The 21522-nt window shown below is 33.1% G+C and overlaps 1 protein-coding gene across 11 annotated transcripts in view; it reads left to right on the forward strand.

Moving 5' to 3' along the window:
* Positions 1-21522, forward strand: part of LOC105077956 (uncharacterized) — a 515300-nt gene that overhangs the window by 325121 nt on the left and 168657 nt on the right. For 2 of the 11 annotated variants that reach the window (XM_074362670.1, XM_074362693.1), the window contains one exon: positions 7475-8296. The exons of the other annotated variants lie outside the window; for them this stretch is intronic. In XM_074362670.1, the coding sequence (XP_074218771.1) occupies positions 7475-7487 (13 nt within the window). In that variant the 3' untranslated portion in view covers positions 7488-8296. Of the gene's footprint in view, positions 1-7474; positions 8297-21522 lie in introns of those variants that run through there. 11 annotated transcript variants of the gene reach the window in all.

The raw sequence follows: 21522 nt of genomic DNA on the forward strand, positions 1-21522 counted from the left end.
AAAATCTCCTATTTCCATTGCAGTGGTGGTTCATAACATCATATATCTCTGAATTATCTTTTCAAGTGATGCTGGTGCCCTAACAATTTTCTGATTTTTAGATTGTGGAATAAACCAATGTTAAGGACGCATGATTTAGTGTCTGTCTGCTCATGCTCATGCATTCTTATGTGTTCTGAACTTTACTCTTGATAATTCACTGATTTCCAAGACTATAAAGCAGGGCACCAACTGAATTTCCTTTTTCATATTTGAGGGCGGCAGATAGAGAATTACGTCAGTAGCAGGAGCACATATATAGAAGTGCTTTCTTAGCTATGTTTATCTTCTTAGAAAAAAGCCTTACATAGTGCTCTGAGGAGAATTACAATTTTCTGCTGTGAAATACTCAACCCTTCGAGAATGAATACTTTTTAACTCTTAAGAAATATTCCTGAAAGTCTGAATGACCTACTTGCAAAGGTTATTGCTCTCACTGGTAACTCCAATTCAGATAGATTAAGATCTAAGAAAGATGCTACAGGCAGAGATAATTGGATGAAGGGGAGAGTAGTAGTGCTGGGTGATAGAAGAACTGAGAAACAATCAAGCTTCTAAACATTTCTTAAGGCAATAGGAAAAATTCTTCTGTTATGGAATCAAATAGTTCTGATAATCTCACTACCAAAGAAATAGCTACTTGATTTACTGATAATATAGAGAAAATGCTGAGTTTGAGGGAAAAATCACTACCCTGGTAGGCAACCAGTTTTATAAGTTACATAGAGTATCTTCACTGAAAGTAACAATGCAGGCAATTTGAAAATATGCCAATATACAAATCTATTTAATAGTGAGCTGTGTTAGAACTGTTAGAATTTTTGCCTAGTCCTGTAGTGGTGACAAATTAGAACATTTAAACATTCACCATTAAAGTGCTTTTATGACATATGTGAGTTGGGAGAAATTCAGGTGAACACAGTCAGAAATGAAAACAATGCAATGATATGACTTTTATTGACTGGAGTTCTGAAAATCAGTTTACAAAATGCATCTTTTCTGTTTCTAAGGTCACTTTGATTGCATAAATAAATACATCTTTTTTTGTGTCATTTATCAGCAAGTGATAAACATGCATGTTGATTATTAAGGCCAACTAACTTAAGCTTCTTGATATATGAAGTGAAAAACAATGTCAATTTATGAGTATTTTGAAAATTCATAATTGATGCACATATGAACTTAACCAAAATCATAGAGGAGAAATTGTCTAAATGTCTAATTTGTAAATGAAGCAACGTACAATGCTTGGTGAGACGGAATGGTGTGCACTTGGCAATTCAGGATAGGTTGATTGGCACTAAAAATTATTGCAAGTACATAATGAGAATAAACTTTCTTGATGAAATAAGTAGATGAAATATAGTGTCTAACAAGACAATAGAACGTGTAACTGGATGTTGTACTGTGTTTCCTGCTGTAGATTAGGTGAACATGCACAGTAGTGTTACTATCACACACTTCAAAATTGGATTTCACCTACAAATTCTTAAATGGGTTACTGGTGGAATAAAAATAAAAAGAGAAGCGTTAGTTTAAAACAGCTTTATAAAAGGAGTAGAGGAAAATACTGTGATTATTAGCAAGTCGTTCCACCGTGTAAAGAATTTAACAATGGAATCCAAATTGGTCTCTATATTGCAATAGTCAAGTATGGCTTGAGAAGATATTTAAGCACTTAGAACTGACATAAGAACTCCATTTTAACAACTGACTAGGAGGGAAATTGGAAAAGTTATTATGTATATACTCTTACGTGTTATAAATATATACGAAAGTGCATTGGACAGAGTAAGGACATAAATAAAGGTATTTTTTTCTGCTTAAAAATATTGTATCAATTTCAGATTACTAGATTATTACGAGATTGAGCTATGAAAGTATGCAATATAGAAAATATGTAGATAATTGACTTTACTTCTTTACACTTTCTAGAGAGTCCCATATCATTTGAAACATTGCATCAAACTACTCGAGAGGAAGTCTTAATTAAGATTTAAATTGCTGGTCCTAAAGAAAATACCAAGAGTGTATTTGGTTAAATATTATGTCTGAAGCATTTCTATCAGGGGTTTGAAGATCAGTTTTTTAAGGTGTGTACATAGTATCAACTAAAAGAATGTGAGATTAAACTAAAATCCGAATATCTGTCATTAATTATTTTCAAATGCTCAGTTAATCTGTTAACTGTAAGGTTGTGGAGATTCCATCTCTAGACATCATAAGGAAAACTAGAAATAAATATACTGTATAGAAGAGCAAACATCTGTACCTATGTTTCTAAAATTTAGTTCTGGGTAAGGCATATGAACACAATTTTGTGTAAACACCAAATGATAAAATACCTTTCATTAAAATTTTATTATATTTTTTCAAGAAACTGTTTAGAACTTTTAATGTGCTGTTAAATATGTTTGCACAGAGTCCTCCAGAGAGCACAGGATTACATTGGCAGTTTTAGGAATATTAAGATATGACACTACTGACACCAAGATTTGCAGTCTTAAAATGACACTGAGAAAAGTGGACTGACAGACAGTGAGGAGTGACAGTCTTCATTGAAAGCGGCAAGCAAGAAAGTAGAAAAAAATAAAGTTGTAGATGTCATAGGCTAACAAAGAGGAGACATCATTTTTTAGTATTTTCTATATTAGAATTATATCAGGGTGGAAGATGTTAAATGAAGATTCTAAGTCTCATTCCCCGAGATTGAGTGAGATCTCACACATGTTTTGTAATAAAATACTAATGAGGCATATATAATGGGAAATTGAATAATTGGCCCAAGTTGTCTGCTCCCCCTGTGCTTACACACTTTTTATGACCTCTTCATGGGCTTGATTGATAGAAATTCAGCTTGGACATTGGACCTGTTTTGGCCAATGGCATGTGGCAATTCTAAGCCCAGGCCTTAAGACACCTCATGTGTGTCTCCTTGTCCTCTTGTATGTCTGCCAACAACATGAGAAGATCAGCTCATGAAACTGTAGAAAGTTATGTTACTAAGAGTGGCAAATATTGCTAGATCTCTTTTAACAGGTTTTGAAGACCTGACATTTATTACAAATGTGGAGAGAAAAATGTTACCTTTACTCTACCCAGTAATTTCTAGAATAAGTTGATTGTTACCTCCATCCCCTGGGTAAATGCTGTCCCATCATTTGAGTTCCGCCCTAGCCAGTGCACAGACCTGCAGTGACAGAAAGCCCCACTCAGCGGCTGCCAGCTGGGGCTGCCTCACCCAGACAGGCCCAGTCGGGATCAGCTGAACTGCTCCAGCAGACCCGTGGGTTCTTAAGTGTAAGTGATACTTGAGTTGCTAAGTTTTGGGGTGGTGGATACTGATGTTTTCATTTTGACAACAGTGGACTGACTGATAACTTACGTGATATCGTATGCTTTAGTAAGATTTTAGTATAGCAATGCTGAGTAACAATAATAACAAAACCTGAACCTCAAAAGCTTGTAAGGAAAAGCACTTTTTTTCTCTCTCAAGGAGTTTTGGATTACCTGGGTGGCTTTGCTTCAGGCTGCAGGTTGATTTCAGGTCACCTCCACCCGTGTCTCAATTTGGAAACATGGCATACTCTTTTCATGGCAGAGGGAGGGCAAAAAGGCAAGAGAGATGCCAATCAGGGAAGCATTTAGTACCTCTCTCATGTCATGTTTGCTCACTTTCCATCTGTCAAACATTTCCCGTGGCCGTTCCCAGTGTTAGGGAGAGTGACGTGAATTGCAGTAAGGGAGAAGGGAGTAGGTAGTAAATGTTAGCTGAACAATAATCTATCACATCACCCACTGTGTTAATCTCAGTAGTCTGTGCTGAGATTTTAGGGTAAAGGCTGATGAATAAGAGCTATCAGGTGGGTAGCTGCCCCAAGTTTCTTTGGCAAGCTGGTTACACGGGTGTAAAAATGAATGGGCAGAATGTTCATTGGCAGGGAGAGATTGGAGGTCGTCCTTCCTGATCTTCATGCCAGCTCCACCTTCCTGGGGTCGGTGGAGGGAGGATTTTTGATTCTTATTTAGTCTTGATTGGGGAACTGGATGAGGTCATAATGAACAAAAGGTTACATTCAGATGGAGGTCATAACGAGTGAAAGGTTGCATTGAGGTGGGTCTATAATGAACAAAATGCTATGTTCAGATGGTGGAGATTCTTTGCCTGCCTCCAGGACACTTGTCAACCCAGAATGTATGGTTTCTTGTTAGTCCAGAGGTTCCTGTTTTTCTTGGTCTGTCCAAGGACCCCCCGTTTTAAACAATGGTTTTCTACCATTTGGCCTTGTGCCCCTCTTTCTCTACTCATATCTAGCTATTTGCCTGCTTTAACAATCCTATCCTATTAATTTCCTTCTTTGTACTTAAAATAACGTCCGAAGTTTCAAGAGCATTTTCCTTCCTCCTTTCTCTTATATTGCTTACTACTTGCACCTGTTCTTCAAATTTGAAAATGATGCCATTTATGTTTTCACATAAAGTTGTCAGAGTTTGCGTTTGTTAACGTCAGCTACTTAGCAGGAAATGTCTGCCACGAACTACTTATCCTGTGCAGTTTCATAGTTCACTGCTTCATAAATTAGTCTATTAGTAAAATTTCTCTGAATTACCAAATTCAGTTTCTGCATTATGTGCTATTTTCCTGGTTGACTAACCATAATTTTTACGGCATCATATACCTTTTAAATAGGACTATGATAGTTTTTCTTAAAAAAAATCACAAGCTGTGACGATCATAACTATAAATATTAAATTCAGATTATCAGAAATGTCTTCTTGACGTTAAGAAAAAATGATTCAAAGTCATCTCTTAAAAAGTTAGTTAAATTATATTGGCCCTGAAAAAAATTTAGTCTTTCTTTACACATATTTTGTTTTTATCTGTAAGCCTTAGAAATCTAGAGTTCCATATTAATAAGTAATGAATGAATGTTACAGTAAATAAGATGGATAGTGATTAAATGGATAAACCATCAATTTTAGATGAAGAATAATTCTCTAATCCTGGGATGTGTGAGTCCTAATATGGAATAAGAGGTGTTTTGAGTCCTGGTGTTTTTGATATGGACAAATTTTATTCTGTGATCAGTTAAATGACAATGCCAAAGACTTTTTTACTTTCATGTTCTTCTTACATATATGTGTTTGTGTATGTATACAGGTATGTAACCACGTGTATATATTTATATAAATTTTCTTTGACAGCCTATGGCTTGTATTTTCATTTTTATTTTCTTAATGGTATATTTTGAAGAGCCGAACATTCTAATTTTGATAAAGCCCAGTTTATCCATATTTTTCTTTTATGCTTTGTGTTTTGTATCGTCTTAAGTTATCTTTGCCTAACTTAATGGCCATAAAGATTTCCTCCTATATTTTCTTCTAGAATTCTTATTATTCTTGCTTTTCAGTATCAAGGCATGATAAATTTGAGGTTGATTTTTTTAAATTGTGTGATGAAACTTTTGATCTTCACTACCTTTTTCCAACCCCAACCCTTTATGGGTATTTAGTTATTTCTGCTAGAAATATATTGGAAGTTTGATTTAAAAAAAAATCAATTGATCACATCTGTTTGTCTAATTGTGTATTCTCTATACTGCTCATTTAATTCAGGTATCTAAGCTCACCCCACACCAGCACACACTTTATAGCTTTATATAGTAAACCTCAAAATCAGTTCATGTAATTATATTCTTTCATACACACTTGAGAATTAGGTTCTTCAAAAATTCTTTGAAATTTTGATTGGGGTTGATTTACATCTATCAGTTTAGGGTAAATCAATATTTTCAAAATATCATACGTGCCAATCCATAAGTATAATAAATCTCTGTTTTTCAGGTCTTCAGTGATGTTTTTCAGTTTTAAATGAACTTATCTTACACATATTTTGTTAAATGTATTACTAAGTATTTTAATTTTTACATGACTGTAAATTATATGATTTTTTAAAAATTTTACTTTTCAATAGTTGGCTGTGAATATATAGAAGTAAAATTAATTTCTTTACTAATCTTATTCTGAACCTTGCTAAATATATTTATCAGTTATAATCATGTTTTGAATTTGTTAGAATGGTCTAAATTTCATTTTTTTGCTTTCCAGTTAGTTTTTAAAACAGTATTATTTTTTCTAACATTAGTGCACTAGATAGGCCCTCCAGTCCAATGTTGAATAAAAGAAGTTCTAGTCCTGTTTTTTCTTTTAGAGAAAAAACTCTCAACATTTAATTATTAAGTATCTTAGTTGTAGGGCTTTCTTACATGCCCCTTGGTGAAGTTTTATTCCTTTCCAAGTTTGCTGCAACTTTTAATTTGTATTATTTCTGAAGTTTGTCAAATACTTTCTCATTTATTAAGGTGATTATAATATTTTCTACTTTTTTCTGTTAATATAGTGGATTACAGTGGTCTGCTTTATAATGTTCAACTTTGCATTTTTCAGGAGAACTACTTGGTCAGGATGGATGATCACCTTTACATTGTTGAATTTGATTTGAAAATAATTTGTTAAGATTTTTTGTTTCTTATAACATCTCACTGTCATATCAGGATAATGCTAGCTTCATAAAATGATTTGTAAAAGCTTCTCCTCTTCTACTGTTCTGAGCTTTTGTGAGATTTCTATTATTTTATCATTAATAGTTTGATAAAATTCTTAAAATGGTGAGTTTTCCAAGCTTGGAGTTCTCCTCTGGGGAAGAGTTTGATAACAAAATTGACTTATTCTATAATAGATGTAGAGATACTTAAATTTTCAGTCTCTTCTTGGGTCAGTTTAAGAATTTGAGTCACTCAAAGCATTTGTCCATTTCATTTAACTAGTCAAATTTGTAAACATAAAACTGTCCAGAATATTTTCTTAAAACAATTTCTTTCCTCAGATCTTTAGTGATGCCCCCATTTTGATATTGGCTATTTTGTTTATTCTTATTTCTTAATATAGAGATAATTATAGGTCTATCTGTTTTATTGATCTTTCAAAGCATCAGTTTTTCATTTTCCTTTGATTTTATCTAATGTTTGTATTCCATTCTTTTTTTTAATTTCTTTTTTTTTTCTGTTTCCAATAATTTATTGACAAGAGAGCTTTCTATATATCTTCCTATCACTCTATATTTCTTAACATTTTCTATTGATTTATAATCATTTTACAATGTTGTGTCAAATTCCAGTGCAGAGCACAATTTTTCAGTTATACATGAACATATATATATTCATTGTCACATTTTTTTCTCTGTGAGCTACCATAAGATCTTGTGTATATTCCCCTGTGCTATACAGTATAATCTTGTTTATCTATTCTACAATTTTGAAATCCCATCTATCCCTTCCCACCCTCCACCCCCTTGGCAACCACAAGTTTGTATTCTATGTCTGTGAGTCTGTTTCTGTTTTGTATTTATGTTTTTGTTTTTGTTTTTGTTTTTTAGATTCCACATATGAGCGATCTCGTATGGTATTTTTCTTTCTCTTTCTGGCTTACTTCACTTAGAACGACATTCTCCAGGAGCATCCATGTTGCTGCAAATGGCATTATGTTCTCGGTTTTTATGGCTGAGTAGTATTCCATTGTATAAATATACCACTTCTTTTTTATCCAGTCACTTGTTGATGGACATTTAGGCTGTTTCCATGTCTTGGCTATTGTAAATAGTGCTGCTATGAACATTGGGGTGCAGGTGTCATCCTGAAGTAGGGTTCCTTCTGGATATAAGCCCAGGAGCAGGATTCCTGGGTCATATGGTAAGTCTATTCCTAGTCTTTTGAGGAATCTCCATACTGTTTTCCACAGTGGCTGCACCAAACTGCATTCCCACCAGCAGTGTAGGAGGGTTCCCCTTTCTCCACAGCCTCTCCAGCATTTATCATTTGTGGATTTTTGAATGATGGCCATTCTGACTGGTGTGAGGTGATACCTCATTGTAGTTTTGATTTGCATTTCTCTGATAATTAGTGATATTGAGCATTTTTTCATGTGCCTATTGATCATTTGTATGTCGTCCTTGGAGAACTGCTTGTTCAGGTCTTTTGCCCATCTTAAGATGAACAACTTATTTCACTAATTTGATATCTTTAATAGTTTCTAATATAAGCATTTAAGCTATAAATTTCCTATAAAGCACTGTATTAGCAGAATTCAGTAAACTTGTATATTTTGCTTTTATACCCATTCCATTCAAAATATTTTCTAAATTATTTTATAAAATCTTTTTTTGACTTGTGGGTTATTGGGGTGTGTGTGAGAGAAAGTAAGAGAGAGAGGTTTTCAAATAGTTGGTGATATCCCAGCTATCTTTCCATTATTAATTTCTGATATAATTACATTATATTGTAATCATAGAACATAATCTATATGAATTAAAATGTTTTCAATTTATTGAGAATTGGTCTGGTCCACTTTGATGATTTTTCCATGTACACTTAAGAATTTATATTCTTTTGTCATTGGGTAAAGTTAATTGTGAATACCAATTAGGTACTTTTGCTTGATATGGTTGTTCAGGTTTTCTATATTACTACTGAATTTTGTGTACCTATTCTATCAGTAACTGAGAAAGGCGTGTTAACATATCCAATTATAATAGTGGCTTTACCTATTTCTTTTGTTTATTTTCTTCGGTTTTGTCTATGTTCCTAAATATTTAAAGGAGCTATTATTGGAAAATTAATCATTTGTAATTATGTCTTTTTAATGTATTTTTATCCTTTATCACCGATATACTCCTGTTTATCTGTAGTAACATTTCTTGCCTTTAAATCTATTTTATGTGTTATTAATATAGTAATTCCAACTTTCACATAATTGTCATTTGCTTGTTATATATGCTACATTTATCTTTAAATTTTCATTTTGAAAAGAAAAATTAGGGTTACAGAAATTTTGAAAACATGGTACAAAAATATCTAGTATATCCTTTAACTGACCTTTACTATTGACATCTTATGTAATCAGAGGATAGTTGCCAAAACAAGGAATTAATATTGTTACAATTTTATTAACTAAAGATTTTATTTGGAGTTTGTTTTTTAACTACTGTACTTCTGTTTTAGATCCAACCCAGGATTCTATGTTGCGTTTAGTTGTAGTGCCTCCTTTGTCTTCTCCAGTGTGGGATAGCTCTTCAGTCTTCCTTTGTTAATCATGGCCTTTGCATTATTGAATAGTTCTGTACATTATTTTGTAGAATGTGCCTTAATTTGAGTTTTTCCAACTTCTTCCAGATGAGATTGAGATTATTCATTTTTGACAAGAATACAACCAAAGTCATGTACCCTTCACAAGGGTATCACGTTAGGGTATGCAGGATGACCCTGTGCCTTATTACTGAGCATGCTAACCTTGATCACTTGGTTAAATTCATGTCTAGCATATTTCTCTACTTTAAAAGGGGCTATTTTCCCCTGTATATCTTCTGGGAGATACTTTGGGACTATGTAAACATCCTGTTTCTCTACAAGTTTGACTAATTTTAGTCTCCTTTTGTAGAACCTGCAACATTTGTTACTATGGTGGTCTCATGGCCATTTTTACTTTTGTCTGCAAAGGACTGAATTTTGTCTCCTTCCAAATTCATATGCTAAAGCTCTAACCCTCAATGTGATGGTATTTGGAGATGGGGCCTTTGGGAGGCAATTAGGTTTAGCTGAGATCATGAAAGAGAGCTGCACATTATGGGATTGGTGCCCTTATAAAAAGAGACACTAGAGAGATTGTTTTCTTTCTCTCTCTGTTAATGTGAGGACACAGTGAGAAGGCAGCCATCTGCAAGCCAGAAAGGGGACTGTCTATAACCTGACCGTACTGGCACCCTGATCTTAGACTTCCAGCCTCCAGCACTGTGAGAAAATTATTGTCTGTGATTTAAGCTTCCCAATGAATGGTAACTTACTATGGTGCCTCAAGTTAAGACACCATCATTCTTCACACATTTTTAAAATGAGTTTCTTCTGTAAGGAAGGACTATCCTTTATTCCTTATTTATTAAAATTTAAAATTATTTATGTCAGGCTGGACACAAGGACATTTTTTTTTTGCATGGTTTAAATCTAATAGTATCTATATCTATATAATTTTATTTTTTGGCCAGAGCTTTTTCAGCTCTGGCCACGAGGAGTTTTTTCATTTGGCTCCTTCGCAATTTGAACATGCTTGTATCAACACTTTTGGGTACTTCTTTACTTTCTCTTTTATCTTCCTCTCTCAGCACTGGAATTAACAAATTTTTTAAGGATCCCTGCTTTCTTCTGGTGAAAAATTTACATATATAAACCAACATCAAGGTGCTAAGTGTAATCTTTGCTACGGAACTGTCATTGCTTTTAGACCTTCTCAGCTGACAAAGCATATATGTATGTGGGTGTGTGTACACATAAACACACATATACATGTTATATATGTATATATACACATAAACATGCAAATGTATATACCTGTATGTCTAGTTTAAAAACTTGGAGTTCATACTTATAGCTCTATTCTAGCCTTCCCACATTCTTTTTATGTTACTTTTCTTATAGTGATGAATTGGGCTCTTTTTATCTATAGTACATTGATTTATTTGCAATCCAGTGAACACATAGAGTAGTTACGGAGTTACAGACTAATATCCCTGAGAATGAAAATAAAAAAAAAAAAACTATCTTTTTTGTAACTTCCTTGGGGTTTTGTTGTTAGACAGTTATTGTTTTTCTGTTATGTCCACTATTTTTTTTTACATGTTTTATTGCCCTATCTAGTGCTTCTATTTGAGTCACACAGGAGTGATCTGAGAGGATAGCTTTACCTTGTTCTCAATCTTCAGGGAAAATCTTTTACTGTTAAATGTGATGTTAATCGCTTTGTTTTTGTTTTTCTAGTTATGCTTTGTGCTTTTTAAAGAGGCTCCTTTTTATTCCTAAATTGTTTATTGTTCTTATCACAAATGGATGTTGATTTTTGTCAAATACTTTTTCTTCATCCATTAAGAGGAACATATTTTTTTCCTTCTTTTATCTGTTAGTGTGGTGAATTACATTAATAACCAAATGTTTAATAAGCCTTCCATTATGGAAATAAACTACATTTGAAGGTGATGTGTTATCTGTTTGACATATTGCTGGATTTAATTTTTTTCTAGAACTTACATGTTTATACTCTTGATAGTATTGTCCTATAAATTGGCTTTTAGCAATGTCTTTGTCTTGTTTTGGTATTAGAGTAATGTTAGGCCAAGAAAAAGTGAATTGGGAAGCAGTCTGTTATCTTTTTTATTCTAGGAAATACTGTGTAGAAGCAGTATTATTTCTTCATTAAATGTTTGGTGAATTAGAGAGTAAAACTATCTGTGATTTGAATTTCTTTTGGGGGAAGCTTTTAAAAGATGAATATTTAATATCTTTAATAGATAGGACTGTCCATTTTATTTGTCTTTGAGGGAGTTTTGGTAGTTTGTGTCTTTCAAGGAATTAGTCCATTTTATCTAAAATTTCAAATTTGTGAATGTAGAGGGGCCTCCTCTTACCATCTTTTTAATATCTGGGGAATCAGTGGTGATATTTCTTCTTTTATTCCAGAAATTGGTGATTGGCACTTTCTCTTATTTCTCGTTTATGCTTGTTCAGGCAGACAGGCTGGAAATTGATCAGTTATATTTGCTTTTCAAAGAACCAGTCCATAGTTCCCTTGATTTTATGTATTGTTGATTTTTGACTTGATTTTTATAATTTTCTCCCTTCTTCTTGCTTTGGATTTAATTAATTCTCTTTTCTTTAGTGATTTAAAGTAAAGCTTAGGTCACTGTTTTTAGATATTCTTTACTAATATATGTATTTATTTCTATTAATTTTTCTGTAAGTATTGCTTTAGCTGTGTGTTACAAATTTTGGTATGTTGCATTTTCATTTTTATTCAGCTAGAAATATTTTTTAAATTTCCTGAAGCTTCTTTGACCTATGGGTTATGTTGTAGAAGAGAGTTAACATAGCAGGCCTGGGAGTAAGCAGAGCAGGCTGGCTGGCAAGGATAGACTTGGCTGGTGTCTCGGAACTTAGGTTTTGACTGGGTTCCTACCACTTAACTGATGAGGAGTGGCTCTTTGTTCCTAATCTGTTCATATAAGTGCTGTGGTTTATGCTAAGCAGCTGCTTTCCTTTTGGGAATCTGGAATGTATGTGCTAGACAGAGTGGACTTATGTGTCCAGCCTCCCAATAAAAACTTCGGGCCCTGAGACTCTAAATGAGTTTCTCTGGTACACAGCATTTAAAACATACCAGAATTTGATGCTAAAAAAACTAGGGATACGTTGTGTGACTTCACTGAGAGCTCAGTCTTGGACGCTCGTTCCTAGTTTATCTGGACTTCATACCATGCGCGTTTTCCCTTTTCTGATTTTACCTGGTATCATTTCATGGTAATAAATCATAACCCTGAATAAATCTGTATACTGGTTTCTACGAGTCCACCTACCAAACCACCAAACCTGGGTTGGGGGAGCTGTCACGGGTAGCCCAGACACAGTTATTTATATGTTGTTGTTTAATTTCAAATTATATGTTTACTCTCTCTATATAAATCAATACTATATATATATATACACACACACACATATATATATAAATATACATAATTTTGATTTTAAAATTTGTATTGAATTCAGTTTATTCAGCTTAAATTATTTTTTTTATTAAGGTTGTGTTTTCCCACTTGGTTATCCTAGATTAATTAATTTCTATTTGAATTCTATTACTTTGTATGATTTCTATTCTTTTAAATTTGATACAGTGTGTTTATGGCCCAGAATATAGTCTATAATTGTGAGTATTCTATGCATATCTGTAAAGAAATTACATTATGCTATTGTTAGGTGGAATATTTTATAAATCTCAAGTGGGTTAGGTAGGTTGATAGTGTTGAATAGATCCTCTAGATCATTAATGATCTTCTGCCTGTTTATTCTGTCATTACAGTGATAAGTGTTAATGTGCCTTACTACAACTACAAATTTGTCCATGTCTTATTTCAGATCTATCAGTTTTTGCTTCGTGTATTTTAAAGATATTTACCCTGACAACATCCTTATTATGAAATCTAGATTTCTGATATTAAATAGCTCCTGTATCTTTCTTTTATATAGTTCTTACATATCTTTCTCAATCCTTTTACTTTTAATGTGCTGGTATATTGACATATATATATGGAAGTTTACATAATATTTACATTTAAAGTGTGTTTCTTGTAAACAGCATATATTTAGATCTTCTTCACCTAATCTATTTCTATCTTTTAGTTGGTGTGTTTAGATTTCTCAGATTTAATGTGATTCTAAATATTACTGGATTAACTATTTCAACTTGCCAGTTCTTCCCTCTATTATAAATTTGTTTTTTATTCTTTTCCTCTATTTCTGCCTCATTTTAGTTTGAGCACATTTTATAATTTCATTTTATCTCTACTATTGACTTACTTATGCCTCTCTTTTAAATGCTTTAATGGTTGGCATAGGGTTTAAAATATACGTATTTCATTTTTTTTTTTTGACTGATGACTGTCTGTTTATAGGCACAAGGTCCTACAGGGCCAAGACTCCTCTGTCCCTCACCCTCTTCCCTAATTCTGAATCAGAGGAATCACAGTCTACCTTTAAATAATATCATTAGCTCTATGTTCTAAACAAAAAATTAAGTTCTACTGTTTTTGTGTTAGATAATCAATAATTTGTTAGAACCATTAAGAATTAAAAATAAGTAAATTTTATTTCAGCTTTATTTTGTTTAATTCCTTCTGGCCCACACACTTCAGAAAGGCAATTTTCTATGACAAATAAACTTTTTTTCCTTTCTTTCTTTCTTTCTTTGTCCTTTGTCTCTGACCTGCAAATTTCAAAGTCTCAGGTCTCCTAGTTTATCCATGAAATCCTGGTAGATGGACATGTAAACTTGCATGTAAACACGTAAACTTGCTGAAATCTCAAGCCTTCATTGTGCTCAAAGTATCTCTACATGGCTTCCTTTATGCCAGTGTTCTGCCCCCAAATTCCAGCTATTTTGTTCTCCCTGAACACTGGCTTCTGTCTCCTCATCTCAGTGAGCCCATCTTTCTCTACTTGGTTTTTCCCAATCTGTGTTATGTCCCCAAAATGCCTGAAGGAAGGAAGCTGGAGTGATTGTAGGGCAGGTTTCTTGTTTCCCATCTCTCAGGACATGGAGCCCTGCACTGGTTCATTGTCTTAGGTCTGAAAATCATTGTTGTATTTTATTTTGTACAGTTTTCTAGTTTTGCTTTTTTGTTTTTCTTTAATATCAAGAAGGGATGCATCTGGTACCAGTTACTCCTTCACGACTGGCCTGTTTTAGAGTTTTGATTTTAAAATTTTAATTATATTTATTTTATTTAGTTTAAATTAGTTTTTTATTATCAAAATTGTGTGTGGGTTTCCCTTGGTTGGTTTTCTTGGTTATCCTAAGAAAATAAGTATTCTTTGACTTTCTCATGTAAAAATAGTATATATTACCGTGACCATTCGATGATCTCACTGGAACATTCAAACTTTATTTCCACTTACTTGCTTCTGACTTTGCATTATTTTAAACATGCATTTTAAACATTTGAAGATATTATAGTTATCATTTTGTATGGTTAACATTTGTTTGTATTTATCGACCTGCTTACTTTTATTGGTGGTTTTTATTATTTCGTGTACTTTCATATACAGAGAAAAGAACCATGGAGGTAAATAAAGAAAGCAGGAAGGGAGGAACATAAGGAGGAAAGGTGGGGAGTTACATCCTTCTGATTTTACTCAAAGTAACACATATTTTACTTAGAGAAACAGACAACTAAATCTTAACTAAGAGGATGAATGGTAAGAATTTTATGAAATGTCTATTTTTTAGTTTAAAGATATATTAGGGAATCTGGCATTAGTTGCATCATCAATGATTTGGATTTACCGTAAGTATTTAATGTAAGGAATCATTCCTCCAGTTGAGTTAAGTATATGGAAGAGTTATCAAAAGAGCATTGCTTCACTTTTCCAGAATGTGTTCAATATGATCTTATTAGAATCAATAGATTAGATTAGGCCTGGTCACCTCTCAAGGAGAATGCCAGGTCCAAGAATACTTGTAGTATGTAAAGAAACTCCTCCTTCAGCTATGTTGCTGCGAGACCGTTCTATGGTTTGGAAACAAAGTTAGCAATTTGATTCAACCTCAAAGTATAAACAGTAGAGGGAAAAAGGAAAAATATATCAATAGAGCCAAATCAATGCTATAGTTAGAAGTATAAGTAGAAAAAAAATAGATTTACTATTCATCTTCTTGTGTAATTAAGATTTTTGGCGCCAATTGATTCTTGGCAACACTCACAAATGGTATAATTGTGCTAATACAAAACAGTTTTATTATCAGATAACTTAATACCTGGTAATTTTATGTGCATCACACAAGTAATTACCAAAAACTATATTGATTTTGATTAGATCGTCTACTTAATTGATTCCTTAAATTGGGAATTTAAAACCCAGTTTTGGAGAGGTGGTAGTGGAGCAGATAATTTTACATTGCAAGTGTTGGAGTCACGCAAGATTCTGTGGTAAACATTCTTCTGTTATTACAAGGAACAGAGGAAAAGTATCTTCTGCATTATAAAGATATTTTTTGCATGAGCAAAATATAATTAGGCACAAAACCAAAAGATTTTTCACTATTCTTTTATATTTTAATAGCCATTATTGTCTTTAACAGAGGAATTTCAAAATGATAATGAAATAATTAGGAACATTTTAAACAATTCCTGCCACCCATCTATCTTTCAAAGATAGATGTATCTTTGGCTATAGACAAAAACGACCAATTTAATTATTAACTAAATTTCCCTAGTGTATAAATTAATCATTAGAAGCAAGGCAGGTCCTTGGAAGTAACAAACTCTTTCAGGTCCGCTGAGATCTCTTTGTATAGACCATTGTATTATTAAAGGGAGCCTAAGAGTTTCAAAGAATTAATTAATTACTTCAAATGTCAGTGTTACTTCTGAGAAGATACACATGGACTAGTGGAATATAATGGACCATAATTCTTATTTTCTGGTATCTGCCCAGCATCCCAGCTTGAATAGTTGTAATCTTGCATCTTTCCAGAACTATCTTCATACTGGAAATTTGATATTCATAGTTTTCTTAAAAGTTAAATTTAAAAAAATATTTGTTTTGTCAGACACTTAAAATACTTGACAAAGAAAAATTGGAATAGATGAGGAAGGAAAGGAAAAAATATAATTAAGATGAATTTAGTTGTTTTTAAGTCTAGATCATCTTTGTCACATAATTATTCTTAGTAATAAGTACATTTGATGTTTATGTGATAAACTGAAAGGAACTCTACAATACCTAGCCTCTGCAAATACTTTAAGTAAAATCTCCACCTATTATTTGAACCTGTCAGGACAATATAATCATAAAATCACATTTTATTCCTGACATGACTAAATACTTGAAAGGACGAAAACCTTGTGTATAAACCGGATTATTTGCAGCAGTGTACATACATTGGACAAGGACTACGTGGTTGAATTTCTATAGCTTCAGTAGAACAAATATGATGGAGCATTGTCCTTTGAATTATTATGCCTTCATAGTTTAAATAATGAAAGAACACAGGCAGATTTAAGTAAGTCAAATAAAGAAATCAAATTTAATATTAGAATGATAAATTATATATTGATGCAGGAAGCCCCATTTTATTCCCTTGATCTACTGCTCCCATACGTAGAAACAGAGTATCATCCTGGAAGTGGTAACTGAAGTAACCCAATTGTTCAGACCAAAAATTAGTTGTGAATCTTAACAGAAAGCTCATTATACTTTCATAGTCATTATTTGTATAAAACAGAGACTAACTGGATAGAGAATTTGTGGAGATGAGATTTGTGACATTGTACTAAATTGGGACATTCTGCATGCGCATTCAACTTCATGTGTTCATTTCTGTAAGAGCATGAATCCCTAGTCTTCATGTTGAATTTTTTTACCCTCTTGAGTCGCTTCTTCCTGAGAACAACTAATTGGCTCAGTGCTTGATTTACATTATTATGATGGCCATTCATTGTATCTGATTTGCAAAAGTTCTTGATCATTTCCAGATCTATGAAAAAAAAATAGTGCTGACAATCTACCATGTCAAAACTCCCACTCTATTATTAACATGTCCTGCCAGATGTCCCCAGTAATGTTGTGACTACAAAATGCTCTACTTCCTAATTTTACAATGGAAGAACATTAACCCTTAGCATATTAACCAGTGGAAATGATGCACAGGACAAACCAAAAATAATTTTTTCCTGCATTTTAATGTGTTGCCTTACAGTTCACTGAATTAAAAATCTTTGAAAATTGAGGGAAAAAAATCTCCATATTTAATAAAATAATTGTAACAAAATAAAATTCTTAGTAATTTTTTTTTTATATTTTGTTAAAAAAGTATCCCTTTGCTTTGTGGAACAGTAATTCTCCCGTTGAGAGATGGTAGACAGTTCACTACTGTATCCTGAGATCAGCGTAAATAGCTACCTATCAGACAGAGCAAAGGTTTTGTCCTTCTGAAACGTGAATGTGGAATTGATGCATGTTTTTTGCAAGTCACATACAAAAAATATAATTACTGAAATTTACCATGTTCCAAGGAGAAAACTGCATCGTAGAAATTCAGGAAGAAAACTGAATCACAGAACATTTAAAGAGTTACTTTTTTTTTTTACAAGATGGTCAACTGAATAGACTTAAGAGCTTTGTAAACCACCTAGCATTTAATTTTCTTATTAGACAAAGAGGAAGAATCGTGTATTCATTGTGATTAAGCATATTCAATGGAATGAAATAGGGCATGCAACATTTTATTCTTGTGCATATTTTAGTTCATTCAGAATGAATTCAGTTAGGTTTTGCTCAATGGGTAATAAATATAAGAAATAAGGAGGAACATAAGGCAATTAAGGCAAATGGTATAAATAAGTTTAAGAGGAAATTAGGCATTTTTATTGCAAAAGAATGTTACACAGAAAATGGATTAAAGGTACAAGGGGAAGGGAGGCAGGTGAAGGTGATTTATTATATGGGGGCAGGAGCAGGGGACAAGTGGCCATTTTCTCCCCTGTAGTTTATTCTGTCTCACTGGAAGAACATATATTTTGAGATAATTACGTATAGTCATGAAAATGGTAACAGCTGCATTTTGGCAACTTGGCATGCAAATTACTAGCTCTGCTGAGGCCACATAAGCATGAATTGATGAGAGATTTGAGAGAGAAGGACTGTCAACAACTTCTGGTTGGAAGACCGAATGAACATTGTGAAAGTTAATGAGACTGTGATGGCCTAGTGCTGTCTGCAAAGGTTCCTGATTTCAAAAGAATCTAGAATCTTAGATCATATTTATAAAATAGCACAGACTTTACACATCTACAGGGAACACAACATTGTTAGATAGCCCAGTTTCTCATATAGGTTATATTTTCCTTAAGCTTTGTTGACTGGGTTTAGTGTGATACCACTTTGAAACAGCTGCAAATGGTGCATAATTAGGTCAGAATGTTTTGTTGTCAGGATTCTCAGTTGCTTACGCTGGCTTATGAAAAGGTCATTGTGAGAAAAGGGATCTGAATCTCAAAGAGATTCCAGCTGGTTAGTTATTATTTTAATTATGCAATAGAATTTGCTATTTCCCTGCTAATATCTAAAGTTACTTATGGAAAAGTTGTTCAGAGACTCTTATGAAGATACTCTTTTTGTATTCTTCTCATTGCATGTCATAAATTCATACTTATCAACCCTTCTGTATGTTTAGAACTTCCTGCCAAATAGTGTCTATCCATGCATTCTCTCAACAGTAGCTATTGTGGTGCTATGATATACCTGGCACTGCATATAATCCCCATTGTCATGGAATGTATAGGCTATTTGTGGAGATAAAATTTACAGTAATTATAAAGCACTAGATGAACCCTCCCAAGCATATAATTCTAGTTCAAATTTTCTATACTTAAAAATCTCAGTGTTTAGAATCCCAGAAAATCAGATTTTCTATTACCTTCTCTGGTTCATCTCATCTATGATTTGCATTTTCTTCTAATCTTAAGAAAAGACAAAGATGAAAAACAAAACTCAAGACTTCCATTAACCCATTTTACTAATAAGCATTGGGGTGTTGCTCTGTGAATTTTATTAAATTTACAAGTTAAAAATAACTTTGTCACATGCACCAGCAATTAGGGTATAGGAGGTTTTTAAGGGTTACATTAAGAAAGGCAGGAGAAATAGTGAAATTTTATTTTTATTCACAAATGTGTATTGAATACCTACTTTTTTTGAAGGCATTAGATTGTGGAAATAAAAGAATAAATGCAATAGCTGTACTGTTTTTAAAAAAAAAAAAAAAAGAAAGGCAGGAGAAAGTGATATATCTTATAAATCAATTCAGTGAACAATTAATTGGCAGGAAAGAGTTGATCATAGTGCTTACAATTTAGGCAACAATGCTTTGGTGGTAGTGAGCAGAGCAAAAGATGCTTATTTTTGCCTAGGAGCCTGAGATCAGCATCCTTTATTGTACCACAAAATTGCTTTGAGTTTGTACCACAAAAGTCCTTATAATGGATGGTAGGCCTTAGTGGGAGTATGCTGGAATAATGAGGTTAGTAAAGTGGTAGGAATATTTTATTTCTTGTTTCAGGACTTTGGCTGATAATATCAGTATATAACCCTGAATTTCAGAAAGTAAACTGAAGACCTGTCCTCAAGTGTGATTTTTTCCCCTATTTTCTCCCTCTTATCTAGTCAAAATAATGTCTTCATTGTCCACCTTCCTTACCTTTGAGTTTTTTCATAAATTTGATTTCTGGAATTCCATCCCCATTTCTTCTGCCAATCCAAATTCTTTTTTTTCCCCCAATTCTTCATAACTTTTCATCTGGTTCAAATTCCATTTTCTCCTTGACACTCACAGCATTGGTCCCTACTTTATTATTGTCTTCTTAAATTTCTTGGTTATCTCCAAAAGTTTATGCCTGGAATCTACTCAGTCTTTCCAGCAAATAACATAGGTACACAGATCACTTAAAGATCTAAATTTCCTGAAGCTCTAGGTATGTCTGTAAGAACTTGGTTTGATTATATAATTCCTATAGAAATATCAGTACTTGTATATATGCAAAAATAGAGATTATTCTTGATAATTGAATAACTCCTATAGAATAATATATGTTTTCTTTAATGGCATCATATTTCATCTATTTCAGTGGTATCTATAAAGCAAAAAATACTATTAGCGGAGTTATGCCATGTGGTAGATGACTACTTGTGCAGGAGAGACCCAAGTTCCTGTGGGACATACCGTGGGACATGCCCATGGGACATGCCGATGGGACAAGATCAAACCCAGCCTGACAAGAATTTATACATAATAATATATACATACAAGTGAATACCTGTTTCTCTCTCAAGATCCAGTCAATTTCTTGCTCATCTGAAAAAGTATCTTTAGATCTTGACCACAACTCTAGGGAGTAATTACTAGGTTCTTACTTACCACTCAGTTTTACAAATAGCCTTCGTAAAGAACAGAATACACATATTGACATTACTTATTACTTCTTTGTTAACTCAATAAAACTCTGAGATCATAAAGCACACCTTTATTTGCTTAGTACAAATCAGTATTCAAAATATTTATTGAATGAATAAATTGGAAAAGCAATTTTGAAAAGCATATTATTTACATATTTTAGATATAAGGATATTTTCCCCTGACTCGACTTTACTATATATATATCAGAATGTTAAAATATGAGGTAAAAACATTGCAAATTATTAATGTTTCTATGCTTTATTTTTCTCCTTTTAAATTGATAATGTGAAGGGGTTTATTAACAAATGAAAATAGAAAAAATGAAACGTGAGGACTTTTTTTGGTCTAGGCATGTGGTGGTGTTAATCTCCATGGGGGTGGACACTAGTAAGTGCTGTAGATCACAACCACTTCTATTTTATTCCTGTTGATTTTATTTTCAGAGCTGCTTCTTCACAGATTGTTTAGAAATATATGTCTATGTGGGGGAGGATAGAACATCACAGCTATAGCATTAAACGCGGGAATATACATTCGCAAAACCCACAAAACACAAAATGTGCTGAAGCAGCTGGAGTGTTCTTTTTTCTGCTAGCAAGTTAGAAAACAGGAGGATGAGCAAAATTGGCAGTTGGATTATACTGACAAAAGCAGAGCAATTCGTGCAAAGAATTTACTGTAAGTAGGACTGAGACTGACATGTTAGATTGCATTTTACCTCTATTGGCAGTGCGATAATTTTGAAATTAAAGTGATTAGATGCACAAAAATGTTAAGTTTGATTGCTCCACAAAAGATATTTCATTCCTTAAAAAAAAAAAAAAAAGTGTGTGGTCCTATAGTAGCCAAGTGTCATTGGAGAAATGTGGGCAAATGGTG

This window comes from Camelus bactrianus, chromosome 1, assembly GCF_048773025.1.
Source record: "Camelus bactrianus isolate YW-2024 breed Bactrian camel chromosome 1, ASM4877302v1, whole genome shotgun sequence".
Taxonomy (NCBI): domain Eukaryota; kingdom Metazoa; phylum Chordata; class Mammalia; order Artiodactyla; family Camelidae; genus Camelus; species Camelus bactrianus.